The sequence below is a fragment of the Xylocopa sonorina genome, chromosome 8, assembly GCF_050948175.1.
Source record: "Xylocopa sonorina isolate GNS202 chromosome 8, iyXylSono1_principal, whole genome shotgun sequence".
Classification (NCBI taxonomy): domain Eukaryota; kingdom Metazoa; phylum Arthropoda; class Insecta; order Hymenoptera; family Apidae; genus Xylocopa; species Xylocopa sonorina.
Window position 1 is genome coordinate 9,538,388 of NC_135200.1, and position 23,394 is coordinate 9,561,781.

General features: G+C 43.6%; 3 protein-coding genes across 6 annotated transcripts in view; 2 read left to right on the top strand and 1 right to left on the bottom strand.

Annotated features, from left to right (window-relative positions):
• Positions 1–4,664, top strand: part of LOC143426505 (uncharacterized) — a 185,253-nt gene extending 180,589 nt beyond the window's left edge. The window contains exons 2-4 of the mRNA XM_076900025.1: positions 3,671–4,269; positions 4,351–4,483; positions 4,564–4,664. Of these exons, the coding sequence (XP_076756140.1) occupies positions 3,810–4,269; positions 4,351–4,483; positions 4,564–4,573 (603 nt within the window). The 5' untranslated portion in view covers positions 3,671–3,809 and the 3' untranslated portion in view covers positions 4,574–4,664. The remainder of the gene's footprint in view (positions 1–3,670; positions 4,270–4,350; positions 4,484–4,563) is intronic.
• LOC143426501 (RUS family member 1) lies at positions 12–2,432 on the bottom strand. 2 transcript variants are annotated; one of them, XM_076900017.1, is made up of 9 exons: positions 2,153–2,432; positions 1,922–2,079; positions 1,656–1,816; positions 1,384–1,576; positions 1,210–1,325; positions 920–1,116; positions 584–843; positions 372–519; positions 12–258 (listed from the first exon to the last, which is right to left on the bottom strand). In XM_076900017.1, the coding sequence occupies exons 1-9, from the start codon at positions 2,220–2,222 to the stop codon at positions 206–208; spliced, it is 1,356 nt and encodes a 451-aa protein (XP_076756132.1). In that variant the 5' UTR covers positions 2,223–2,432; the 3' UTR covers positions 12–205. The 2 variants fall into 2 exon arrangements, with proteins under 2 accessions (XP_076756132.1, XP_076756131.1); XM_076900016.1 differs by having other exon boundaries at positions 333–519; positions 2,153–2,431.
• A 3,144-nt stretch (positions 4,665–7,808) lies between the features above and the next one.
• The window catches only part of Traf4 (TNF receptor associated factor 4), a 30,795-nt gene continuing 15,209 nt past the window's right edge, over positions 7,809–23,394 (top strand). Inside the window, exons 1-3 of one of the 3 annotated variants that reach the window (XM_076900019.1) lie at positions 7,811–7,982; positions 8,516–8,807; positions 22,877–23,029. In XM_076900019.1, the coding sequence (XP_076756134.1) occupies positions 23,000–23,029 (30 nt within the window). In that variant the 5' untranslated portion in view covers positions 7,811–7,982; positions 8,516–8,807; positions 22,877–22,999. Of the gene's footprint in view, positions 7,983–8,515; positions 8,808–22,816; positions 23,030–23,394 lie in introns of those variants that run through there. The other 2 variants (XM_076900021.1, XM_076900018.1) reach the window with 2 other exon arrangements.

Consider the following 23,394-nt stretch of genomic DNA (forward strand, 5'->3'; position numbering starts at 1 on the left):
TATGATAAAAATTTGTAAGAAAATATTTATAGATAATTTCATCTCACCCGCCAACAAATAGCTACAGCTTATGCAAATAAAATTACTTAAGTAATCAACAATTATAAAATTTTATCAAGGTAAATAATATCAAGGAAGGAGCAACAATATTTTAATATGTCCAAATTTTATGCTCTGCTTCTTTTCACTGTTTTTATAATTTTTTTTATGAAAATCTCCAGCCTCCTACTGGTAACAGATTAATATCTGTTATCCATCCTACAAAGAAGTAGTTATATGAGTAAAAGAGGAAAACGCAATACAAATTTTTCTCATATAAGAGAATCATTTACCTTTACTTTCAAGGCCACTAATAAATGCTTTATATTCGCCGGAAATTAACAAGTTCGTAGCGTAAATGCTCTCTATGGCTTTTGACGAGTGTATACTGTTGTTTGTACTAGAGTACTTTTTATTAAGTACGTAAAGTCGCATTAAAGGATATGATAGATCGCTCACTTCGGGTTTTAAAAAGATGTCCTAGAAAAAAAGGTGTGATACCTTAAGTTCTAAACACAAAAGTCCATTTATATAATATACTTACAAGTGGCACTTTCAAAGACATACAAATAAATAAGCCACAAAGACAAGCATGGAAATATGCCTCTAGAACATCGTAGGGTTGCGCGTCTCTTTTAAGGCATATAAAAATAGTTTTATTCTGTACATCAATAGAAATCAAATACTTTCTATCTAAAAAAAGTTTCAACGATAATTCGGTGTCGCTTGTCGAAATTATATCCTTCTTTATCAGATTTGAAAGAGAGACACCTATTTTTATGTGAAATCCATATATATTCATTGCTGGAAAAAAGTTAATGAGAGGAGTAATCTGCATTAAATCATATGATGCTTAACATTGAAAGAGAATTGACCTTACTAGGTTTTGTGAGCAATAATACCGATTCCTTCTTGTTAACTTCTTCGGGTACAGGAATGACTTCGTTTGAAATATAACTTTTTACTATCAAGGCTAAGCGATCTTCATTCAAAGAATTCAAGCACAATGCTTTTACCGCTGAATAATTTGCATAGAGATGTACTATCACCAGGAAGAGATAAAGTTCCATTACGTATCTACACGCAGATTATACGTACTATAAGTTCATCAATAGTATTGTTAACACACTTGTGACAAGATTAAGCAAACATATATTATAAAATATTTACCGGCCACTATGAAAAATTGAAAGTATTAAAATACCAACAAAAGATGCTATTAAATTTACACACGTCTCCTGACTCCCATCTTTGGCTGATACGTCCGCCAAATTATTTTGTAATGCCTGTAATAAATATATTATGTAAATAATAGGAACACATTTATTTCCAGATTCCATATACCTGATGCTGTGTAAGAGCTGCCCTCGTTGCACCACCAGCAACACCGACAATCGATTTCATTGCTGTCGAGATACACAATATTACAAGGGAATAGGAGGAAAAATAAGGTAAAAGTAGTTCTATTCCCATTGCTAGATCATTAAGAATATCAGCGAAGAGTCTCCATTTTTTACACTGCCCGTCTAACTCTGCCCTGATAAATAGAAATCAAATATTGATTTCGTAAGGACTGACTAAAAGCATATAAAATAGTTACATATAATTTTATTTACCCATTCCACCATGCAAATACAATACGACCAACCATTCCAGTTCCATCCTTTAATATCCATGTTATTGCTGCTGCCAGCGGAGTCGCTGCAGCCTCACCTACACCTACCCCTTGCATAATGGAATGTGTTGTTAGGGTACCCATTATGGTACTTGCAAACGCCTATAACACACCGCGAGTACGACACAGTGCAATACTATGTTTACTAACAATAGTTTCATTCATGATCTCGCAAATAGCATCTGCCAGTGGCCAATGCAAACTAACCTGAACTGTGTCCCATATTTGATAAGGAGTGTAATCGGGGTGAACGCTGTCCGGATATCCTTGAGGTAAAAATACCTCTTTCGCAATCGATACGAAAGCAGAATAAAAAGACTTCGTTCTAGTTGTGTCTGATAACAGTTCGGTTATCGATTGCTCGTCTGCGGACCAAGTTGAACACGATAGGTTAGGTAAACCAACAGTGACGTTTCGCGTCTGCCAGAATACTGTTACCTTTTGATTTGACAAAAAACCTGTCCTTCTCGCTCCCGTAGACCTCGGTGAACAGTAATCGGTCATGCATCTTGAATTGGACCGAGATCACTTTGATTCGATTCGAATGCACCGTGTGACAACATATGCACTTTTATTGACGATCATAGCCGCTGTTACATCCACGCGCGATTACACCTGCACTGTGGCTACGACAAAATTCCCTAATATTTTGCTCAACGGGAACTTACTTAATGGAATTTTCGCACGAGATAAACTTCAGTAACGCGTAAAAATGGGAACTGAAAAGGTAGCCAGAAATATAGTTCCATTTCTCTCCAGCCAATCAATATATCGTCGTGATTTAATTTGACAGTCTTGTTAAAGCGAAAAATTCACTTCTTCGATAGTTTATACATTTGTGTATCATTTGTGTATCTCCATATAACTGTTTACTTTTGTAATTCCCTCGAAATGTCCGAATTCGGGAAGATCAAGGATACATCTTCAATTATTCCATTTAATTCGTCTATACAGGCGTCCAATCTTTTTTTCACGTTCCTCGCGTCGAACTTTACAGCCTTGTAGAGATGAATTTTTTGTATTTTGTCGTGAAAGTCGGACATTAAACGGTTCCCACGGATCTCTGCGCCGCCACCCATTCGATTTATCGAATATTTGAAAAATTCACATTCGTCTTCCGTGTCGTTTGGTAGGTCCATTTCATATACATTGTCAGTTAATTCGTTTTTGAAAATTTTAATCTTTTCAGCAGAATCAAAAGCCGTGGAAATATCATTTTTCGTTGAAAGTTTTATTTTCTTATTTGCTTCTGAAATATTACATTCTTCGATAAGCGGTTCTGTTCTGAAACAATTTAAAGATATTCGTTTCCTTTTTCGTTCCATTATCAAGTCACATTGGATTCCTTGTGAAATTTTCTTCTTTCTCCTTCTTAGTTGGTTATCATTAACTGATGTTCGATCTGGTACTTGCAATCTTGCATTCGAAACGATATTATTTAAATCTGTCGCATTTTTCACTGTTTCATCCTTAATTTTGTGCACCGTTTTATGCTTATCTGACGAGTTATTTTCAAAAAAATCTGCAAGCGCTTTCGATTCTGCTGAGACTGTAAATTCGTGAAATTTTACATTACTTCGAGACGTATCAAGTTCTCTGTTGCAACAGCTCGAAGACAGATGTCTTTTAAATAATTTCTTCTCTCCATCAGAGTTGATATCTTTAAGAGCACTGACCTCGTTTCGCAATCGTAAGATCTTATGGTTTAAACCAGTTATGATTCTCGCGATCTCATTCAGACTCACTCCTTCATCTTGGACTCGGCAATAGCAACGATTCGGTGTTACTTGTTTCGCGCTTGACATTCTTATCGATACTTTCATTTGACAGCATGTTACGGTGTCACAATGAAATGCCCACGATAATAGATTGTTCCGTCTCAGAAAGTAAGGAGTCTATCATTTTTCTGCTGTCTCGAATTGAATATCTGTGTCATATTTTTCGATAAAACTGTAGGTTACGTTATCGTGACATTATCGCGAAGTAAGTTCCGATTAGCGCGCGTTTCATCTGTTCTTGATACGTTTACTTAAAACTGAAATGAGTATGTATTTTTGGAATCGCAGGATATCCTGCATATTTTACGAAGCTTAACATGTCCGAGAAGTATGTGAGGGAAATTTTAGAGAAGCTTGAAGAAATCGAGAAACTGCACGCGAAGCTACGCAGTCTAGTGCCTCGTGTAAAAAATTACAAGTCAGAAAATAATCCGAATGCTGCGAAAGAGCGTTCGATGAATATGGAGAATAAACAGTCTGTCGCGAAAGAAACGAACGGGAATAAAAAAGATTCTCGGGAACAAAAACCTGTCGATTTTCGTCGGGGTTCGGAAACTCTAAAGAATACTATCAAAGACTCTACAACGAGAGTGAAAAAATTATTCGAGCCAAATACGAAGTCCATGAGATACTTCGAAAAGTTTAGAGATCAATCTAAAAGCAAGCTAGGAAATTTCAGAAGAAATTCTATCGATTATGTTACAAAACAGTGGTATGAACAAGGCGATAAAATCAAATACCTTTTATCCACAGTGATCGAACCAGATATTATATTGGGTAAAAGTTAATTAACCGTTTAGTTAAAGACGTACATATATGATACTCGATTCGATGTTATTTATTCCTGCCAATTTTTAGCAAATAGAGCTTCTCAAACATCAGACGATGATCTAGCGGAAATAGTTGTAGAGAAAAAGTTTCCAATTCTTTCTCCGAAGAAGAGAAAATTGATTGAGAAGAGGAGATCCACTCTACAAGATCTATCAGAACGGTTATTAGGACACTTTAATTACATTCACGATTCTAATCACCTAAATGGTACTACAATATCGTTACACGATCATGGTTTAGGCAAAGATGAACCACGTAAAGTGTGGAAAGCAATATCCATCCCAGACGAGACAAGTGAAACGTTAAAGATCGTTTCATCCGCAAGAAAGGTTTCGCTAAACGGTAACAGGAAGTAGTCGGATACCACGACGTATAAATTACCAAGAAAACATACAGATATTTAATTAAAGCATAAAGCATTTCTTTTATGATTTTTGGGATAATTAATATTATATACAATTTATTATGCGTACGAGCGTATTATTTTGTTTGACTCGTTTAAAATTTGTCGTTTCGCGTTACTGCACTATACTGCCATCTGAACCCTGTTCGAGAGTAAACGTTGCCATGGTGGTGCTTTGAGTGGCTCGATGGGAAGGAAATGTTTGAAAGAAACCTTAGAGCGCATGGGTCGACTGATGGGGGCACCGGAAAGGCGGGTTACACCGGAAGTCACGGAGGTTCAAACGTAACATTACGATCACGAGTAAATCCTTCGATCGTGCTTCGTTTAATTCCCGATTTCCCGGCCATCTGTGCTCGTTTCACCGCAGAGAACAATTGCACCTTGTAATCCCAAATTATTATAGGTTAGACATTTTCTCCTTTCTTTTTTTACTTAATTTCTCTGTAATTTAATTATCTAATATCTGTTTTTTAATCTTTTCTTTTTCGCTTTTGATGCGATCTGAGTTAAAAGATGATATCAATACACGAAGTGTTTGTAGGTTAGGATTTCTTCTTGAACTCGATATCTTTTTAACTTGAATCTGAGTATTTTCTGTTTGAATTTGTGACTTACGATATTATGATCGAAATTCAAAGGAAAAGTTTAAAAAGTAATCAAGATTGCATAGTTATAAACATGATTATAAAAAGCGTAGTATAGTTATTGCAACAGTGAATTTATACAACGTTGGTTGTTCACGTATAATTAGCGGAAGCTGCGAAATTTTTGCTGAGTTATTTACATTTCGTCCGATTAAAATAAGAAGCAGCGTGACTAATCGATTTCAGAGACGATCAAGGGTATTGTACCGTCCTTCGCATAGACCAGCGTTATATCAACGCGCTATTACAGATCTCACAGAAAAACTGTGCCCGTAACGAGATTTTCTACGGCGTAAAAAGTGGAACTCTGACTTGCATGTATTGCATTTTTCCGTGAAGCGATCGAGAATCAACGTCAGTAATGCGCTTAACGGTTTTTCCTAGAAAAAAGGGTACATTTTCAGATAGAAATTTAAGCATCGTGCTGAAAAACGATTAACCTTTTTCTGAATGGAGAAAGGAAATGGAAGTCGCTTTACAACTAGGATTTTTACTTTAATTCACATTGAATCAAAATTGAATGATCAATGAACTATCCTGGTATGAAGCAGAACAATATTTCAATAGTACTCGAAGTCCTAGGTTCAGTCTTCTTAATTGGCCCTGAATCAAAATGTTTATATACCTATCACACTCACCCGTGTGTAAACACTTAAAAGTCAATGAGCTATTCCTAGCGTACAAACTAGAATACTACTCCAATACGATACCTTTAAATTCTGATTTCATTCAACTGTTTCTTATCTGTTTTTAGAAAAAGATCCCGTCGATAAAAACTGTCCAAACGGGCGGACATCCCCCCGGTTTGGGACTTTCGTTCGTCGCGATGTGTACCACAAGGTGCTGGAGGTTCGTTCCTGAAAACAAGAAGCGCCCGATAAACAAACCGGCCGCACTTAAGCGAGCCGGGTAAAAGTGCGAATAAACGAGCGTATATACGTCGAGCCTGAGCCCCGCTGTTCTCCGCGCCCCTTCCTAAGCCCCCTCGTGCCCGTTTCCCAGTCAACGACTTCGTCCGATGGTGTTGTACACTTGCGTGCACTCTTGCATGCGGGAAATATGCCGTGGCGCATATACACACACGTGGGGCGCAGAGGTGGAGCTGTGCGCGTAGCGAGCAAGTAGAGATGGGATCAAGTATATTGTAAGTTAAGTAGGTTCCAATGCTGACGGGACATCGGAAGTCGCGGTTCAGATACGACGCGGTGCTCTGCATCTCTCACGCACGTCTCGTTGGAATTGCGAACACGCTGCGAGTTTAATGGCGCAGAGAACTGTTCGTCAAAATTAGAATATAGACTTACGGAAGGATTGAAATCCGCATGTATAATGCGTGTAGTGATTGATATTACAAGTTTAAATGTCCACGAAGTGAAATTTATATGCTGGATCGAAGACAGATTGGTTGAGTACATATTGAACTTGATCCCATCCCTACTTGCAGGCTATTCCTGTGTATACGCCATGGAGTCGCAAGTAGCATAACAACGCGGCCCTATTCAACGCTATGTGCGTCTCGGCTTATAGACAGGGTGGTGGATTGATAACGCAACCACATCTTGGAATTCTTCGTTTCGCATTTTAGGACGTTGAATCGACGTTCTAAAAGCGTTTAGTAGTCACCATTCCCGTTTATATTGATCGTCGATGGTTCTAATGAGAGACATGGTATGAACGTCGTATTAGTCGCTAGTCAAGCCTAGATCGCACTTGACGCTTCCAGGAATCACCATCGTCGCCTCGTTCACCGTTTATGGCGCGAATCGAGACCTAGAAACGATTAAGAATCTTTCCTTATCGAAATATCATCCAGAGGTGATCGCGTCGAGTGAACGGGTACAGATTTCGAAGGTACATGACACTCCAGCCCGGGCCTTCCTCAACTGAAGCTGAGCTGAAGTAAAAGGTCAACGCGTATATATATACTCTTATCCTGAATAAACGAATGACTTCAACGACGGTCACTTGTCGCAAGAAATGTGTCATAAACGCATTAACACTTGGAAGCCTTCATCGCGAAGATCATAGAATGAAAGTAACTGAAAGTAATGGTTGGTCCGCAGGTCGAGCGTAGAAGCGGCGTATCTGCGGAGGAAAATGAATTTACCTAGGCACGGGGCACGCGACTCCTCGAGTCACACGGCATTCTTCTCTCTTCCTTTCTTTCCTCCATCGCGTTTCGCCCCCACTACGGTCATTCCATGGTTTTGTAATGCCTCTCTGTCTCTGGCACTTCCTGTGTTCCGCCACGTTCACCTGTCTGCCGGCACCTGCCTTCATAACTATCTAGGTGTACACAGTGTATAGGAGGCGACCGTGTATATCCTATGGGACTTTTAGTTTCCCCGCTCGTTTCGCCGGCAAGGCTCTGCACTCTGGCTTCTGCCTACCGGCAGTGTGTACACGTTCCACCTGGAAACACGTCGAGTGCGCTCTACACGCAGTCGATGTTACGCTGTCGTTCACCACGGCCGTGCTATCGAGCTTTTCCTCTCCCGCTGATAACAGTCGCGCCTCGAACGCAGCCGATCCTGCGACCGACCATTAGTGTCCTCTGCGACCACGACTGGTTACACTCCTCCGGAGCTACCACTCGAAGGGATCCAAAGGTTCGCATTCATACGGTCGTTTCAAGTTGAGCTATTGAATTTTCACCGCGAATGAAGGTGTGGTAACATAAACTCGAGTTTAAAACTCACTCTTCCTGCTCCTATTCTTTAGTGAATCATATATTTGCTTTTATTATTCTATGGTAGAACAGAAATGCTGTTACGTTTCATATCATCTTCATTGGTTAATGAAACTCAATTTCTGCAAAACTAATTCTGACGTCCTCAAGCGTTCCTTTCTTTGGTATTTCCCATTGTCCCTTGGTGCCTGCTAGGTACTACCTGGTACCCCGTGTTGGAAATTTTCTGAAGGCTAACTAAAGGGATCAGGAGGTCTACATAGACCTGGAACGTCCATTGCGATCCACGAAACCCATTGTAATACGTTGTGAAAGGAAGCATATTTTTCCAATCGACCCTTTGGGTTTCCCCCGTGTATAATTCAACGATATTATTTTCTTTCGCGTGTTGTCGTTGATAAATTGCTTAACGGACAATTTCTGTTTTTATTTTTCATGTGTACGTTTGCGAAGAAGGAAGAGTAGAGTGCGGAGCGTTCCAAGGATGGCGTAGGAAGGTTTCAAATTCCTGGTTCCGCAGGACCGAGTGTGCCGCGCGATTCTCTTCCGTTTTACGAGCTTAAACCCGTGGCTCGAGTATTCGCGAGTTCTCTCTATCGTAAACGATTGTTCAGTGCAATATCGCGTTTCTCCAAGCTGAAAGGTGAATCTTCGCTGTAAAGTGACTGTTGGACTGTTCGCACGTGGAGCCGACACGTTATCGCTGGTTTTAGTGCTCTAGAATGTCATCTGGATTTCGTAGTCGGTAAGTAAGCCTTCTGCTGGTATCCTGATTCTTTTCCGTCTTAATGGGAGATTGGAACGAAAGACGCTGAATTCCAAAGAATCTTCTCTAAACTATGCTTCCATTGCTTTCTATTCGATAAATAAAAGAAAAACTTTCTGAAAGAGAGGCTTATAGGACCACCAGCGCTTCTTTAATTAATTCAACACATGTTTAATATCTTATGGGAACAAATACCTTTTTGTACGCTATTTTAGTTACAAATGAAATCAGTGCTTGTAACGAAACTTATCGTTTGTTGGCTTTGTGGCCATTTTGGTGGCATCCTGTGGGCCTCCTTCCGGAAAGCCTCGCAATTACGTAGCACAATTATAAGTTGGAATGCCTCCGTCGGATTCGAAGGTATTAGAGAGCGCCATAAAGCATTCACGACCGATGAAGGCGATTGCTGACGGAAATCCCAGGGTCGCGATTTGAAAAACAAATTTCGGACATTGCTAGTCGGGGCAGGTAGAAATGGCTATTGAAACAATGGGCTCGAGCGTTTCTTCTCATAGGTGACTGTAATGGCGTCCCTCCCTGGCGTGAATACGCACGTGTTCCGGCCGCGTTCCAAGATCGAGCAATTACGATTCATCCACGTTTACTTTCCCACAACGAGCCTCCTCGTGAAACCTTGTTCGCATGAAATAACCCTGATAACATTCCACGATCCTCGGCCAATCTCGCGTTCCAACGACAATTCATTAGCGAGGAGAAAAAAATACCTGTTACACGGGACGAACAAATTTAATTTCCACAAGAAAAGGAGGATAGTTAGTCAACGATAATTTCTTCTAGTTGATTAGGTAATTTCTTCTGAAATCAAAAGTACCAAGCTTTAAAAGTATAAAAGGTATCTAATTTTTAGTATCACGAACATTTCAATAATTCATATCTAACGTACCTTTTAATTAACTCTGAAGGAGTAATGCCTTTCAATTCACTCGACCTGATTATTTCCTTCTCTAAAAAAAAAAAGCGAATGCGCATTCTTCGCTCTAATCCTGAAAGAGTCGATTCTTCCCTTTTACCAGTCCAATTATAAAGTTGAACGCTGGCGATTAAAATAATTCGAATTACGAGCGTGTCGGCATTCGATCTGGCGCTAATTGTCGGCTAACGATTGTTTAAATTGCATCGACGTGTACCGCGGTTGCGTAATGAGGGTGCACTTGGATCCGTAAACCGGCGCGGTGAATTATTAATTCGAGACAATCCGATCTGGCGATGGAGAATAATGGGGTCGCATGCATCCTGTCGGCAGCTTGTTACAAAGGAACTCGGTATCTACCTTCGTTTCTCGCCTGCTGCCAGCTAAGTGGCTCGTTTCAATGGAAAATACGCGGCTAATAAAACGTTAATTGTTAGGGTTCTATTTATAGGGTGTTCAAATTTTATAATATTTTTAGAACAAACGAATCTCTCGTCTGACGACTAATTGGATGGATACTCTAAACGTTATACACAATTATATTATTTACACGAGGCATTTATTGAACTCTTACTCGCTCGAGCAAAGTACTTACTCATTGATCTAGAAATAGACTGAGCTATGAAACATTCTACGTGCGTACTTCCATAAAAAAAAACCAGAAGAATGCTCGGAAAAACTATCCACACGGATATTTCTATGACTATCTTTTCACCATTGAACGCCAAGTGAAGACCTTGAAATGCCTTGAATAAATTCCGATTAAAAGCTAGATTACCGCGGTGTAAAACAGTTTTTTACCACGTTGGCGTTACTCTGAAAAAAGAGACGCCGCGAATCCGCCGGAGTACGAAAGTACGACTCCATTAGGTTATCCAGCGACAGCAGGAGCGCGTCCATAAACAAGTTTTTCAGCGGGGCGAGCGCAATTCGAAGTGAATGAAACGGGACGTGAGGGTATGGGGGGAGGCAAGAAAAAAAAAGGAAAGGATATAATGGTAATGATATCGAACGGACGGCGAGAGAGCATCCGTTGACATTTTCTTCGCGGCACGTTCACGCCTATCGGCTGGCAACGATCGAGCGTGTGCATACGTGTTACTAACGCTTCGTTACGTTCGACGAAGCGAACCTCGAGGCCAGGATCCCCAGACTTTCTCTCATCTCCGCGCATCCATCTTAGGCGGGCGGTTGCATATGCACGGAATGCTGCCGCTGACCGATAAAACACCCGTGACGATCAAACGATCGAGCCTGACCGATTACCGATCCCTCGCCTCGTCACGCTCTTCGTTCTCGCCTCCTCCACGCGGTTCTGAAACTGTCGCTGAGATTTTTGCCACTCGTCCACTGGAGAACTTACGAACGAAATAGTATATTGCAAATGATAGATCATTGCGTTTCTTCTTAAGAAAATCGAACCTTTATTATTTAGCGTTTTCCAAAAGTAGACACGTACTGAGTTTAGCTGCTAAGCGTGACTCTTTGCACTCCGAATTGTCTTTCAAACTGTTCTATTTGAGACTACATACGCTGAGCATTCCAAAGTAGACCTCGAAATCACGATTATCCTCGAGAATGTTGGCCAATATTTCACAGCACCTACGCAGTGCTCTGGATCCTCGTGAACGTGGTGGAGGATCGGGAAGGGCGCACGGAAAACTGTTTAGAATCGCGTTATTCTCATCGGTAGGCTCCGATGCACCGCGGCTGCAGCTGCCGCGCAGTGACAGCTGCAGCTTTTTACTCGCTGCACTGGTTACTCTGGTTTCCATGTGCGGAAGACGTCGGACACGGTGTGATCGTGCCGGTCACACGCCACCGACCGATAAAAAGCTCGTGGAAAAAGAGAGGGAAGCGACGCTGCCGGCGCAAAATGATATCCCATTACACGACAAATAACAATGTAATTAATAAGGGTGGTTTTTGGTCCCAGCTCGAGGCCAGCCGTCCGCCACATGGACGGTTCTCGATTATTCCTAGCCGCGGATCCGTCCAGCCGAATTACCATACGTAATTAACGTCCGTGTATTCCGTCTTGTCCGTAGGACGCGAGCGGTTGCCGATTGACTTTTTCGACACGATTTCCTGCCCGCGCGCGGTACTTGGTCGGCTTGTAGAGAATTACCGCGAGGCTGACACGAGCGTATGGTAATTAATTCCATATTGGACTCGTAGACCTTGAGAGCCGAGTCTCTCGATAAAGGTACTTAATATTGTATTTCGATGTTCAGACTGACGTGGTTCGGTAGTTTCAGAGTCCGTAACTTGTCCTTTGCAAATTGCCCCGGAATTAACGAGAAGGTTACGGCCGCGGGACGTGTGTTTCAACTTTGCTCGATGTTCGTTGCACGGGGAGAAAAGATCGTCGATGGTCCCCCGTGCAATTTCATTTCTCCATTACTCAAGCTCGCAGCCAGCGAGGCCCTCGATTAGGGGTTGCGCTTTACTGCCGTTGGATTCCAATGCTTTCTTGATAAATAAGAGATTTTTGTCTCGTTAGGTATATTTTGATATTAATCCAAGTAATTGCGGCATTCATTTAACGTTCTAATTATGTATTTAATATATATATATACTTTGAGTATCATTGAAACGTATGAAAATATTCACATCGACGCGAAAGATTCGATTAATTGCTTGCGATTTCACCTCGAAATTCTAGAATGAGTTATTTATACTATTCGTTCAGCCGGCTTGCGTAACGAATTTACGTTATTATCGACGTCAGCCAGTATCAACAAATCATCAACGGCACTCGAAATATCGAAAATTCCCAAGCATCGAATAACATCCGGAATTCGAACCATTCCGCAGATATTTCATTTCTGAAAATCTACTGGCACTCGAGGAAACTTGACAGCTGGACTCCTCGAAGTACCCAAGCACCTAACAGCACCCCAATATAAATCCAAGCAATGAAAGCAACGGCTGCGAAGTCTCCTTTCAACGCTATCCTAAGAATTCCTCGTTCAGACGAGGAACGATCGAATCCCAATACCTGGACAGCAGCCAGAAACGTGTCTTCGGATCCGACACGGGTGTGAGGGACATCTGGCCGGTCGGATCATCTGGTGGTGCACCCGTTGCAGGTGCATCCTCGATCCCTCTGCGAGCGGGCGCGTTCGTCGGGAGAGCTCGTGATTTCGTCGCTATTTCGTTCATTCGTAAGTTGGAAAGGTTCGTTCGCCAGTTGCGAGCCTGGGGCCACCTCACGGTCGGACCAAACAGATGTTCCACACGCTCTCGAAGATGGTACCGCGGCTTGGGAGCGTCCGCTACACCCCGCGCTGGATGCCACGCGGTTGCGCAACCGTCTGCTTTCTTTCTGCGCGAAATTGCGTTGCTCGCGGAAATGATACACTCGCCTGGATCCCGACCGTTGATTAGAACGATTGTAAAAATGGAAAAGAGAGAGAAACGGGACGGTCGAGGAGACGATTGAATATGCATGCGATGCGAGCGGATTCTTAATTGCACGTCGGGTACAATCTAATGAGAGATGGAGCTAAGAAGTGTAGTGAGAGAGAGAGAGAGAGAGAGATGTCGCGTGACTATGAGTCATTTCCAGTTGTTTCGAGAGGTTGAGGGAAATCGAGGAAAATGCTGGACGGTTACGTAGTCGCGATCGTGGAACTTGAGGATTTCTAGGGTTGAATTCCGTATTACATCAGCTCCACGCAGCTATTCAAATTTATCGAGCATTGGTATTCGAAATTGCGTATTTTCGTGTCTGGCGTTACTCGAGCGAGTTACTCGACGCATTCCTTTTGTACTCCTCACGGTTTTATTACGCGGTGAAAGGGTTGGAACGGAAGAGTACTCGCTGGAGCGAGAAGCCAGCAAAATTAGTTTGTTATCCGTGGATACCACGAAATTTATGTAACGCTCAATCAGTTGCACGTCCTCGTAAAACCATGTCCACGCAGATTATATAATAGTTAAACAGGTTGGTTTTTTGCGCGGGGAAAATAGAGGGAAACGTTTCCGTTCCTCGTCCCCCGTCCCGACGTCGGATCACAGCGTTCCGTTTCTCTTATTTGGATAGCTGACGCACTTGCAGCGCGAAAGGATATATTCGAGAAGGTTGCCTCGAGGTTGAGACACGAGATGAACTGGTGCCTATCCTTTCACTTGGCCGTTTTGTGATACGAGCCTCCCTGCCCGCGCGAGTACATACCCGGTCTCGCGCGTGTCTGCGTGCGTCCGTTTATCCTTAAGGCCGATTACACAACCACGCGAATACAGGGTGTCCCGTTTGCTCGGAATTCCAGCTATTTTCCTGAAACAGCCTCTACAGACTGGGGAATGTTGTGTAGCTTGTTACTACGTGTTGCAAAACGAAGACAGGTTCTGTTTCCCCAGAATCTTTAAGGAAAGGGACAGGATTAGCGTCTGGTCGTTGCATCCCTCTGTTCGTCGAATCGATTTCTATTGTCTCAAGTGTTTTGTGAAATTTTTTGCGGAATAATTTTGCCAAATTTTTATTCGTAGCGAGCAGTATATTTTTTGATTGATTAAAGACTGAGCTCCAAGAGGAACCTAGTGCAATTTCTTAGAATTTTCTTAGAATAGCTTCGTCAATTTTGATTTATAACGATTAATAGTGTATTTGTCAATGATCGCTCGTTGTTCGATCGATTCGAGACTGTACTTGCTTTCAGTCAGAGTTCATTAAACTCGCGGTTGGCTCTTTCACGCGTCCTGAAAGAATATCCACCGTGCATCGTGCTCGGATCCTCGCCGCAGCTGCCCGTCAAACAATAGTACCACCTACTTGCAAACTTCCCAAGCGTTAACAACTTGTCGCTGGTTGGAAACGGAGGCGCGCGACGAATTTGGGACGGCACGGATTCTCGGAGGTGCCCAAGGTAGCGAAGGACGATTAGAGGCGATGCAACGAGCGGGCTAACGAGTTTCCTAAGTAACGCTAGAACGCAACTATGCACCGGGACGATGGTTAAGGCGATTACGTTTAGAATTCGCCAGAATGCTGTCAGTCCCACTTTCGTGTTAATTGCGTGGCTCGCGAGGAATGCATAGATTCCATCGACCTGACTCGAATTCCACCGCGGCTCGTTTCTCGATAGTTGTCGATCGTTCGAACGTCGCGGCTCGGATGATCGGTGATTTGCACGACGTTTCGGAAGAAACAGAAAGGATCGCGTTTCGTAACGAGACTGCCGTACCAATGAGTACGAGCACAATGTAATTGCGCCGGATAACCGGCTCGTCCTCTCGAAACCGGTCGTAATAGTTCCAACTTCCGGTACCCCGGCTTTTGTCGGCGAGACGTAACGAGGGGTTAATTAAAAACGGCGTCTTCGATCCCTTTGTAGCGTTTGTGGCGTTGTTACGCGGCGAGTGTGTGTTTTCCAACGGATTTAATCATTTTTTGATAGCAATAAATTAATCATTTCCTTCGATAGAAATCGTGGGTCATCTTGAAAGAGATTGTAGGTGAAATCTTTTAACTCCAAGGAGACTCGTTTCAAATTAAATTCTAGTTACTATGATTACTCTCGTGTTATACTTTTTTCGTATCGTTGGTTAAGTAAGCGAATGTCAATTTTGTATTCACGATACATGCAACGTGAGGTGATTTGTAAAGTAGTTCCTCATACTATTACGACAACTCAATTTTCAAAATAACTTTGCGTAACATCTTCATTTTCTAAAGTCCTTCGATCAATTCACACGAAGTGATATATTTAGAATTGATTAATAAATTCGTTAACGTCGTTTTCAGAGCGATGAATAAATTCAGCGCGAGTCTCATTCTATAACGAAATAGAAACGCGAATAGAACTAATAAATGTAAAGCGATGCATTTCGAAATAATGGATTGAAACTAACGCGTTAACCTATTGGGTACAAATGAGGTCTATTATCCTCCATTATGTTGTACCTGATAATTATTAAGCCTGGAACCCACTGAGGAACCTATTAGTGGGGGGCTGAAAATTATACGCGAATTGTTGGTAACGTGGGTTAATTAACCTCGAAGGAGATTAATATTAGTACACGAAACATCCTTTTCTTTTCTATTTTACATGTTGTATAATTCTCACTGTTACCATATTCGATCTCGCAACAGCTGCCCTGCGTTGCAACTGTGCACTTAACCTTTGCCACGGTTAAACAAAGTACTTAAGTTCATTAGAGCCACTTAACAAGAAAATCCAATCGAGTTAATCGAGCATGAATAGAAATGGACCAGAGCCTTTTGTCTACCTACTTGAGCAACGTAGGGGGACTGAATGTTCATTTTTGCAAACAATGTGCCAATCGTTTAGCCAAGCGAAAAATATAGCGAACTTACTTTCTTATTGAATAATGAATACCCATGTTCCGGTTCGTGATCCACACAATGCCTACTGTCTCTTTCATTTTCATCGTTTCGCAAGAACATTCGAGTTCCCTAATCCTCGCTTTCACGAGGAATAATATCATCACTATATCAAAAAATTGCATTTATGGGATTGCCTGACATCAATCGGATGCTGTTCAACACAAAGAATAAAAAATTGCGTGGACCATAGTCTACGGTACCGAACGTAGACAGCTCGTAGCAAATTTCCAATGATGCAACGGTACCAAACCATCATCATCCCCCAAAATGGGACGAGCACGCGTAACTACACCCAAGACGACGAAACAAAAGATAAATCTCCCACGGAACAAAAGGCGAACCTGCAATTAACAACGGGAATATTTGTGTGCGTCTCTTGATGATTACACGTGCATCGTGAAACGCGTGAAGGGGCCCCTCGATACACACGCGATACGTGACCGCGTGTACCGATCCGGGACCACGAGATCTCCCCCACCAGGCCCGCAGAAGGGAGCAGATGTGCACGTGGCGCAGGAAGTTTAGTTTTACACGAGGAGCAGCTGACCGACGCCTTGCATTCCTCGTCGAGGAGAGGATGGTCTCGGTGGTTGGCTTCGAAAAAGGGGGTTGATCGCTCGCTCTACGAGCACTGCTGTATACCATGGCCTAGATATACACCCACATGTTGGCACGGAAGCGAAAGGGGGGCCCCTTTCAAGGGTCGGTCCATTAACGTGCTGGGGGCACGTTCATTTCCTCGCTGCGCGCTCTCATTTCACGTTCTAAGGGATGCTTATTGGTTACGGGAGCGAGCAACCACCTTCTTTCCGCCGTGGCACGGTAGCTGCTTTGTGTGAGCGTCGCGGTAGGTTCCCTTTGTAATCGAATTTCCGTGACTACCTTGGTCTTTCATTTTTTTCCAGTCGATCATTAATTAAGTGTAATTTTTTTGGTATCGCGTGACTGCATAGTTTTAATAACGTGACGATTATTGCAATATCAACGTCTCTTATGACGTAAAAGAACAGAAAGTTAACAGAAAATTGAACGAAGATTATCTCTTCCATAAGTTCACCCAAACATAGAACAACGTCGTTAATCCACTTGCTGCGAGACAAATTCCCTGAGAAGGGTGCATAATTAACTACACCCTTCGGGCACAGGAAGTCCACGTAACCAAATTACTATCCCTAAACACTCTAATCTCCAACACTACCCTCCACACCCCTTAAGTCACAGCCAAGCGACAAAGAGACTCTGAAAGAATTTCCTCCAGGAAATTCGCGACGTAGACGTGAGAGGGTCAGCGAGAGAGGGCAACAATCCCAGCTACAGGGTGGTTCTCGTAGGAAGCGTACTCTCAGAGGAACCGGAATGAGAACAGGAGGCAGAAGTTAGGCCATGAGAACGAGGTGATGGTGCGCCAGAGAAGGTGGCAGAGGTGGATGAGGAGGAGGAGGAGGCAGAGAGGCTGCCGGTCAGATCACCGGCAAGGGAGGAGGGTTGCAGCTGCTGTGACAGCTGCAGACTTCCCAATATTATTCCCCGGACCGCTCCTATCCTCCGAATGGTCCCTCCCGTTGCCTCTCCAGGTGCTGCGAGCAGCGGCGCCTCGGAAATCCTCCTTTGTTCACGTCGGTCCACGTCGAACCGCCGTGCGCGCGATCTGTCTCGTCGAATATCGATCGGGGGTGAGTTTTATTAATTTCGCCGTCTGTCCCAGGGACACGAAGGGATTTCGAAAGCTTCCTTTGTACGGGATTGCATTGAATTTCTGATGCGACATTGAAATCTTGCTTTGGTTCTATGGGTTCCTTTTTTGTTTGTCGCAAGCTTGCGCGAGGAGGGATGAAATGGTATCTGTGGTCTAGACGATTTTTCCGCACCCTTTTTATACGTAGCAATTCTGTGTAGTTCTGTGACATTTCTATACTGGCTCAATTAGATGTTCTCTGTTTGAAAATTCTACGATTCGTCGTTAGGAATATGAATCGAAAGCGAGCGTTATTGATTTCGCCTCGCCCTCTAACAGAGAGGGAAGATCCCCGTGACCTCTCAGAGAGGAAATTTATGTAAGGCATTGAACTCTGCACACCTCTGAATATTTATACGTTCCTCACTTTCTATTAACAGAATGGTTTCGTTCGCCTCGATTATCCTCGGGATACGGGTATGCACGAGTTCCAGCAGGCATGTGCATGCACGTTGGCCAGCCTTGCATCGTAAAAACCAGTACGCCGCGATTATTGCGTAACCATCAACTTATTCAGGTCGGTCGCTCGACCTTTCCCCAGTATCTACCTGTGCCGGATGCAAAACTGGACTAAACGCCAGGGGAACGCGTGCCACAGCCTTACGTGTCCGCTACTCGCACGGTGGACGTAATACCGATTTCCCTCGCGGCTCGCCAGGATCCTCTACCGCCGTGGCAGACGGAAGTCCGCGGAGAAATCGCGGGCCCCTCAGTTTCGAACCTGTCGCCGATAAGAAGTTGCATCGTCGTGTCTTGGACGTTGCACATCGGTGCTCGATAGCTTTCTATTTTACTCGTCACTACGATCGTTCAACAGTGCGGAACTGCTGACTGATTTTGCTCCCGAGTGATAACGAATTAAAGGTTGAATAGCGAATTGGGAAAAATGTACATGTGTTTCGCGAAAGATTATGGAAAGTTCACAGAATCGAATGCGTTTGAAGTGGAAGGGAGACTTTGGGTATGAATTTGATTAGGTTACAGATTCGCTCCAGCCATTAGTTCCGTTTTCAGACGCGTAATCGAGTTGGTTCTCGTTGACACGAGCAATTTCAGTAGAGGGGCGTTGATGACATAGCGGTTTTCTAGGGTTCCGTTTCCATAAGGGTTCAACGTGCTGGCGCACGTACTGCCCTGATAAGTCAGCATCGAGGGACGTGTTTGGAAATAGGAGAAACTGGTTATTAAGGATATAGGATCCCTTGACACGAGAAACGTTACGCACCAATTACATTAGCGCGCGATATTCTATCGCAAAAGTGGCCTGAATTGTGCCGGTGCTGGAAAATGAAACGGGCTGCGACTGTGTGGTCTTGCTTTTCCCACATACCGCCGCGAACGTTGCAGACGGCTTTTTAATTTTCAATGCGGTGAAATCTTTCCCGGTTTCGCGTTTGTTGTCCTTTTTATCGAGATAATGCTTGTAACGCTATATCCAACTTTTATCATTCTTATTTGACCGCGCCACATTCCGTTCGTATCGTTCGAAACTGGCAGCTGATGTTAACCTTCTTTTCGTTATTTAATATTCTTCTAAAATTCGCGAAATTACAATTCTCTTCAAAATATCGTTTACAACACAGCATTGAATATCCATAGATAGTTTTCTTTACTCTACGGTTAGTTTTCCTATTCGTACAGTGAGTAAGAGGGTTTTGCGAATTTGAACTTTTCCCTCAGAAAGTAAATAGGTACACGATGAGTAACTTCCTTCGAAAGAATTGCTTATCATATTTACATCTTTATGAATCATTGCCGGCACAGGGTCAGTAAATTGTAATTCGAAGAGTCTCTGTACTTAAAATTATTACATCAACTGAAGATCTACAAACGTGGACGTTTTTTATCAAATTTTTTTTAATAAAAAGGAAGTATATTAGTTTTTCCTTCGTTTCTCGCCGAGGCAAAGTCAAATAAAATCCGGCGACGTTCTAGAAACCCAAACTAAAATCCATGAAAAGGGATTTCAGGGGGAGCCTCACTGAAACTCATACAAGTAGTTCTAGAGAAGAAATGATTTTGATCCAAAGAATGGGGAGGGGAGGGACACCTGCCTGGCGTATAAAAAGGGTCGGAAAGGTGCACGATCGTGAATATCGTGCCTGCAAAATTACAGTACGTCTTCACGGAATTAATGCGACCTGATGTGGTGCACCTGTTGCGAACATTAAATAAAAGCATCCACGAATTGGTTCACCAAACGCTAGCTTCATATTTTCGATATTTGAAATTTTAGGATGTCAACGAAGAAAAATTGGAAAAATACAACTTGTTAATAACAATAGCTTTATTAAAGCGTTGAACGCCAACTGGAAAAATCGATTTCGTTTACCTGCGCAAGTAGGAAAGGAACCATCTGGTTTTTCCACGGGTATTTCCCTTCCGTCCCAAAGCATCGTTATCGTCCTTCTATTCTAGACGACTCTTCCCTCTTCCTTTCGTGAAAACAAAAACCACAGGTAAAAATGAAACGGTAAAAGCGATCGTACATACACGTAGACCGTAGAATAATGAATGAACGAAAGCGTTCACGGTAATACGTCGTTATCCAAGGTGAACAATGCTATTTATGGGGCAGGCTAGTATGGACGGTATTAAAATAGGGATCGTTACAATCAACTTCAGGTATCCCTGACATAACCCGTAATAATACTGATCCTCTCGAACCGTTACGGTCGTTCGAGCAGATTTCATTGTCCCCGACTCCGTAATTTCACCGAGTTAGGGGTTGCTGCGGCACGAAAGTGGAGTATTCGCGAGAACATATGTCAGGCTAATTAAACGACGACTGGTGACCATTCTAGAGGGACGTGCTCCGAATTCGACACGAACCGCCCCGCTGAAGTGAAATTTAGAACGCACCCCGCTGGGCAGGGCGAAAGCTACGGTTTTATCTGATGGCCGACAGGAATTTCCAGGCATAACGAAGGACAGATGGTGTGAGGCATGAACGCTATGCGGGCTGGACGAATTAAATATTCAGATTGTTCGTTCCTGGTAGGAGCTCGTCTTCTTTGGAGATCGTTGAATGCCCGTAACGGAGCAGACTTCAAAGGGTGAAGCCACTCGGTTGAAATTATGTCGCCTAGACGAGACGCGGTGACGAATAGAGGGACTGACTAACACGTTAGGAATTCGGAAGCGAATCGATGATATCTGATAGGAGAAAGGTCAGAGAAATTTTTCGACCACTCAACCTTTAACCGCTAACCCCCGTAATGGCACTGCTCTTGTTTCACATGGACTGCTGGAAACGAGAGCTTACCTATTAATCTTTCCCTTGAACAACTATTAACTTTCGTGTCTCATTTATTTTTCTACCTCTACGCTTAGTCTCATTTAGTGAAATGAAGTCTTCCGTTTTATTATCATCGGATCGCACAAGCACAGGGGAGCGAGATACGAAGGCGCTCCGTTTTCGACTGTCCTGGCGAGATAACGTCTTGCGAAGATCGAAGGCGGAGTCTTCGCGGATGTTCCTTGTTAGAACGCCAGGGTACCGGTTCGTGTAGCTGGCCAGAAGGCTCGATTCTGGGCCTGGTGGGGGGAAGGTCGAAGAAGGCCGCAGCTGGCTAGATCCTGTCCGCGTACAGCTGAACGCTGCTGAATGTAAGGAACATGCCTCGCCAGTCGGGCCTCACAATGTCGTTTTCGTCCCCACCATCCTCGCAGACCTGCAGTTGGCAACACGAGCGTGTCTTTTACCGATCACCAGTCGCTATCGGACAAATTCTTTGTCTTGGAAAGGGTGCCAGTAAAAGTACCGCTTCGATAGCAGCCACCCCAGCTACCTGCCCCCAATAGCTGTACCTATACATTAATTCAGTACTGATTAGTCACTAGATTGTCCGCTACATTACGATGGAACGCAGGTAGCCAATCTTTTCGTAGGTACACATTCCAGAGATTCGTTTGCTTCGAAGAGTTTTCGGAAATATTTGAACTTACAATATTTTTGGGATATTTTACAGTTTAACCTTTTTGAGTGGAAATCCTCTATTAATTCTATGCATCGATCCTTTTGCAAAAATTGGTTCATTGGTCCTTCGTGAGTAACTAGTCGGTGGGATTTAAATGATACGAGGTGTTTTTTATTTGCACCACCCTCTGACGTAAGAATAGCTTCAATCGTTATTTCGTCGATGCGATTCGAATGTCACGAGTAACCTTAAACGTTTTCTAAACCGCGACCGGTAAAGTCAGCGGCGACTGTACTTGTGCTACATATCCGATAATCTCTTTCACACGTTCCTTCATTCACTGTCTTTCCTTGGCCCGCCGTCCTTGTCTCGGGAACGCTGTCGAGTTTCTCTCGTTCTCTTCCTTCCTTTCGTTCACTGGAACGAAGAGAGAGACAAGGTACAGACAACGTACTCCCTTCGACGGGAAGGAGTTTTATGCCTCTGAAAATTATATCGCGATCCCGGTTCATCCGTCGTGATTCTTGCTCGCTCCGTCTCGTTCCCGCCTACGGTTCGAACCACCCCATTGGCCATTTTCCTCGACGACCGTCCTTGTCCTGCGCGCGTCGCCTGTCGCTTTCCATCGAACGGACCAATCAGCGCGCTTGGTCCAGCGGGCATGACGCGACCGTTCCGCAGAGAGGACCGACCGAACCGGACCGCGAACAGTCTGTCAGTAAACTTCGTGGCGTGCGTTGGCTGGCGCGTGTGCTAGCAAACCGATTCCATGCGTGTCACGACACGGATACATGCCGACCAATCTCTCGAAACGCTTATTAATATTTATCAAGCGACCGGTTAACGCTTCGAAGTGAATTCGTACCTTGTGAGACGGGCGTAGATCGGGTCGCGTGGTTTCGCGCCTTAACAAATGCCGACGACACCGTCCAGCTACGACCTTTCCAGTGTTCCGCTCCTATTTTAAATAGCCGCGAGTGCACGGTACGCGCGTTGAACTCACCCAATCAGATAGATCCGTACGAACGGACAGCAGTACAGCTGATTTTTGTCGGTGAAATATATAAACGAGAAGAAAAGATAGAAAAGATGGTGCGTGGTCTGTCGCAGTGGACGAAAACCTTGAGCTTCCCCGCGAGGGTGTCCCCCCAGAGGCCTGCCAAGGAGTCGAAGGGGTTTCATGTGAGCCCCAGCGCTAGCCCCACGTCGCCACCCAGCCCGATCAACGACAACATGGACAAGGCGCCGATTATTACCGATGAGGTTAGATCATACGACTACTTATTATCTTATTTCTAACACATTTTCACTCGCGGTTTTTTGGTAGCTGTTGTAGCAGCATTTAACCCATGTAACATTGATTGGCGAGCTAACGTAGCGCTGGGAAAGGAATAACGGGTGCGTCATACAGCGTTTTGTGTATACATAAACGTACCCCTTTTTAAGTAAAGGTTAGGAGGAAGTTGTTTTCATGCGTCGTTTAATTCGCGAACGTTTTCAGTTAACGCGCCAACTACCACGTAGATCGTTCCTCGAATATACTAGAGCAGAGTTTCAAGTTTATCGTCATACGTGTTTCAGATAACGGTCTGTTGCTATACGCTTCAAGCAACCACGGTTAATCGTCT

What these genes read in the sequence shown, in the direction of transcription:
- LOC143426501 (XM_076900016.1), bottom strand. Translation starts at nt 2,222, where the DNA reads ATGCATGACCGATTACTGTTCACCGAGGTCTACGGGAGCGAGAAGGAC. An exon ending in AAATATGGGACACAGTTCAG is followed by an intron (nt 1,817 to 1,921) that starts GTTAGTTTGCAT and finishes GGTGTGTTATAG; the next exon opens with GCGTTTGCAAGTACCATAAT. An exon ending in TGTCTTTGAAAGTGCCACTT is followed by an intron (nt 520 to 583) that starts GTAAGTATATTA and finishes CTTTTTTTCTAG; the next exon opens with GACATCTTTTTAAAACCCGA.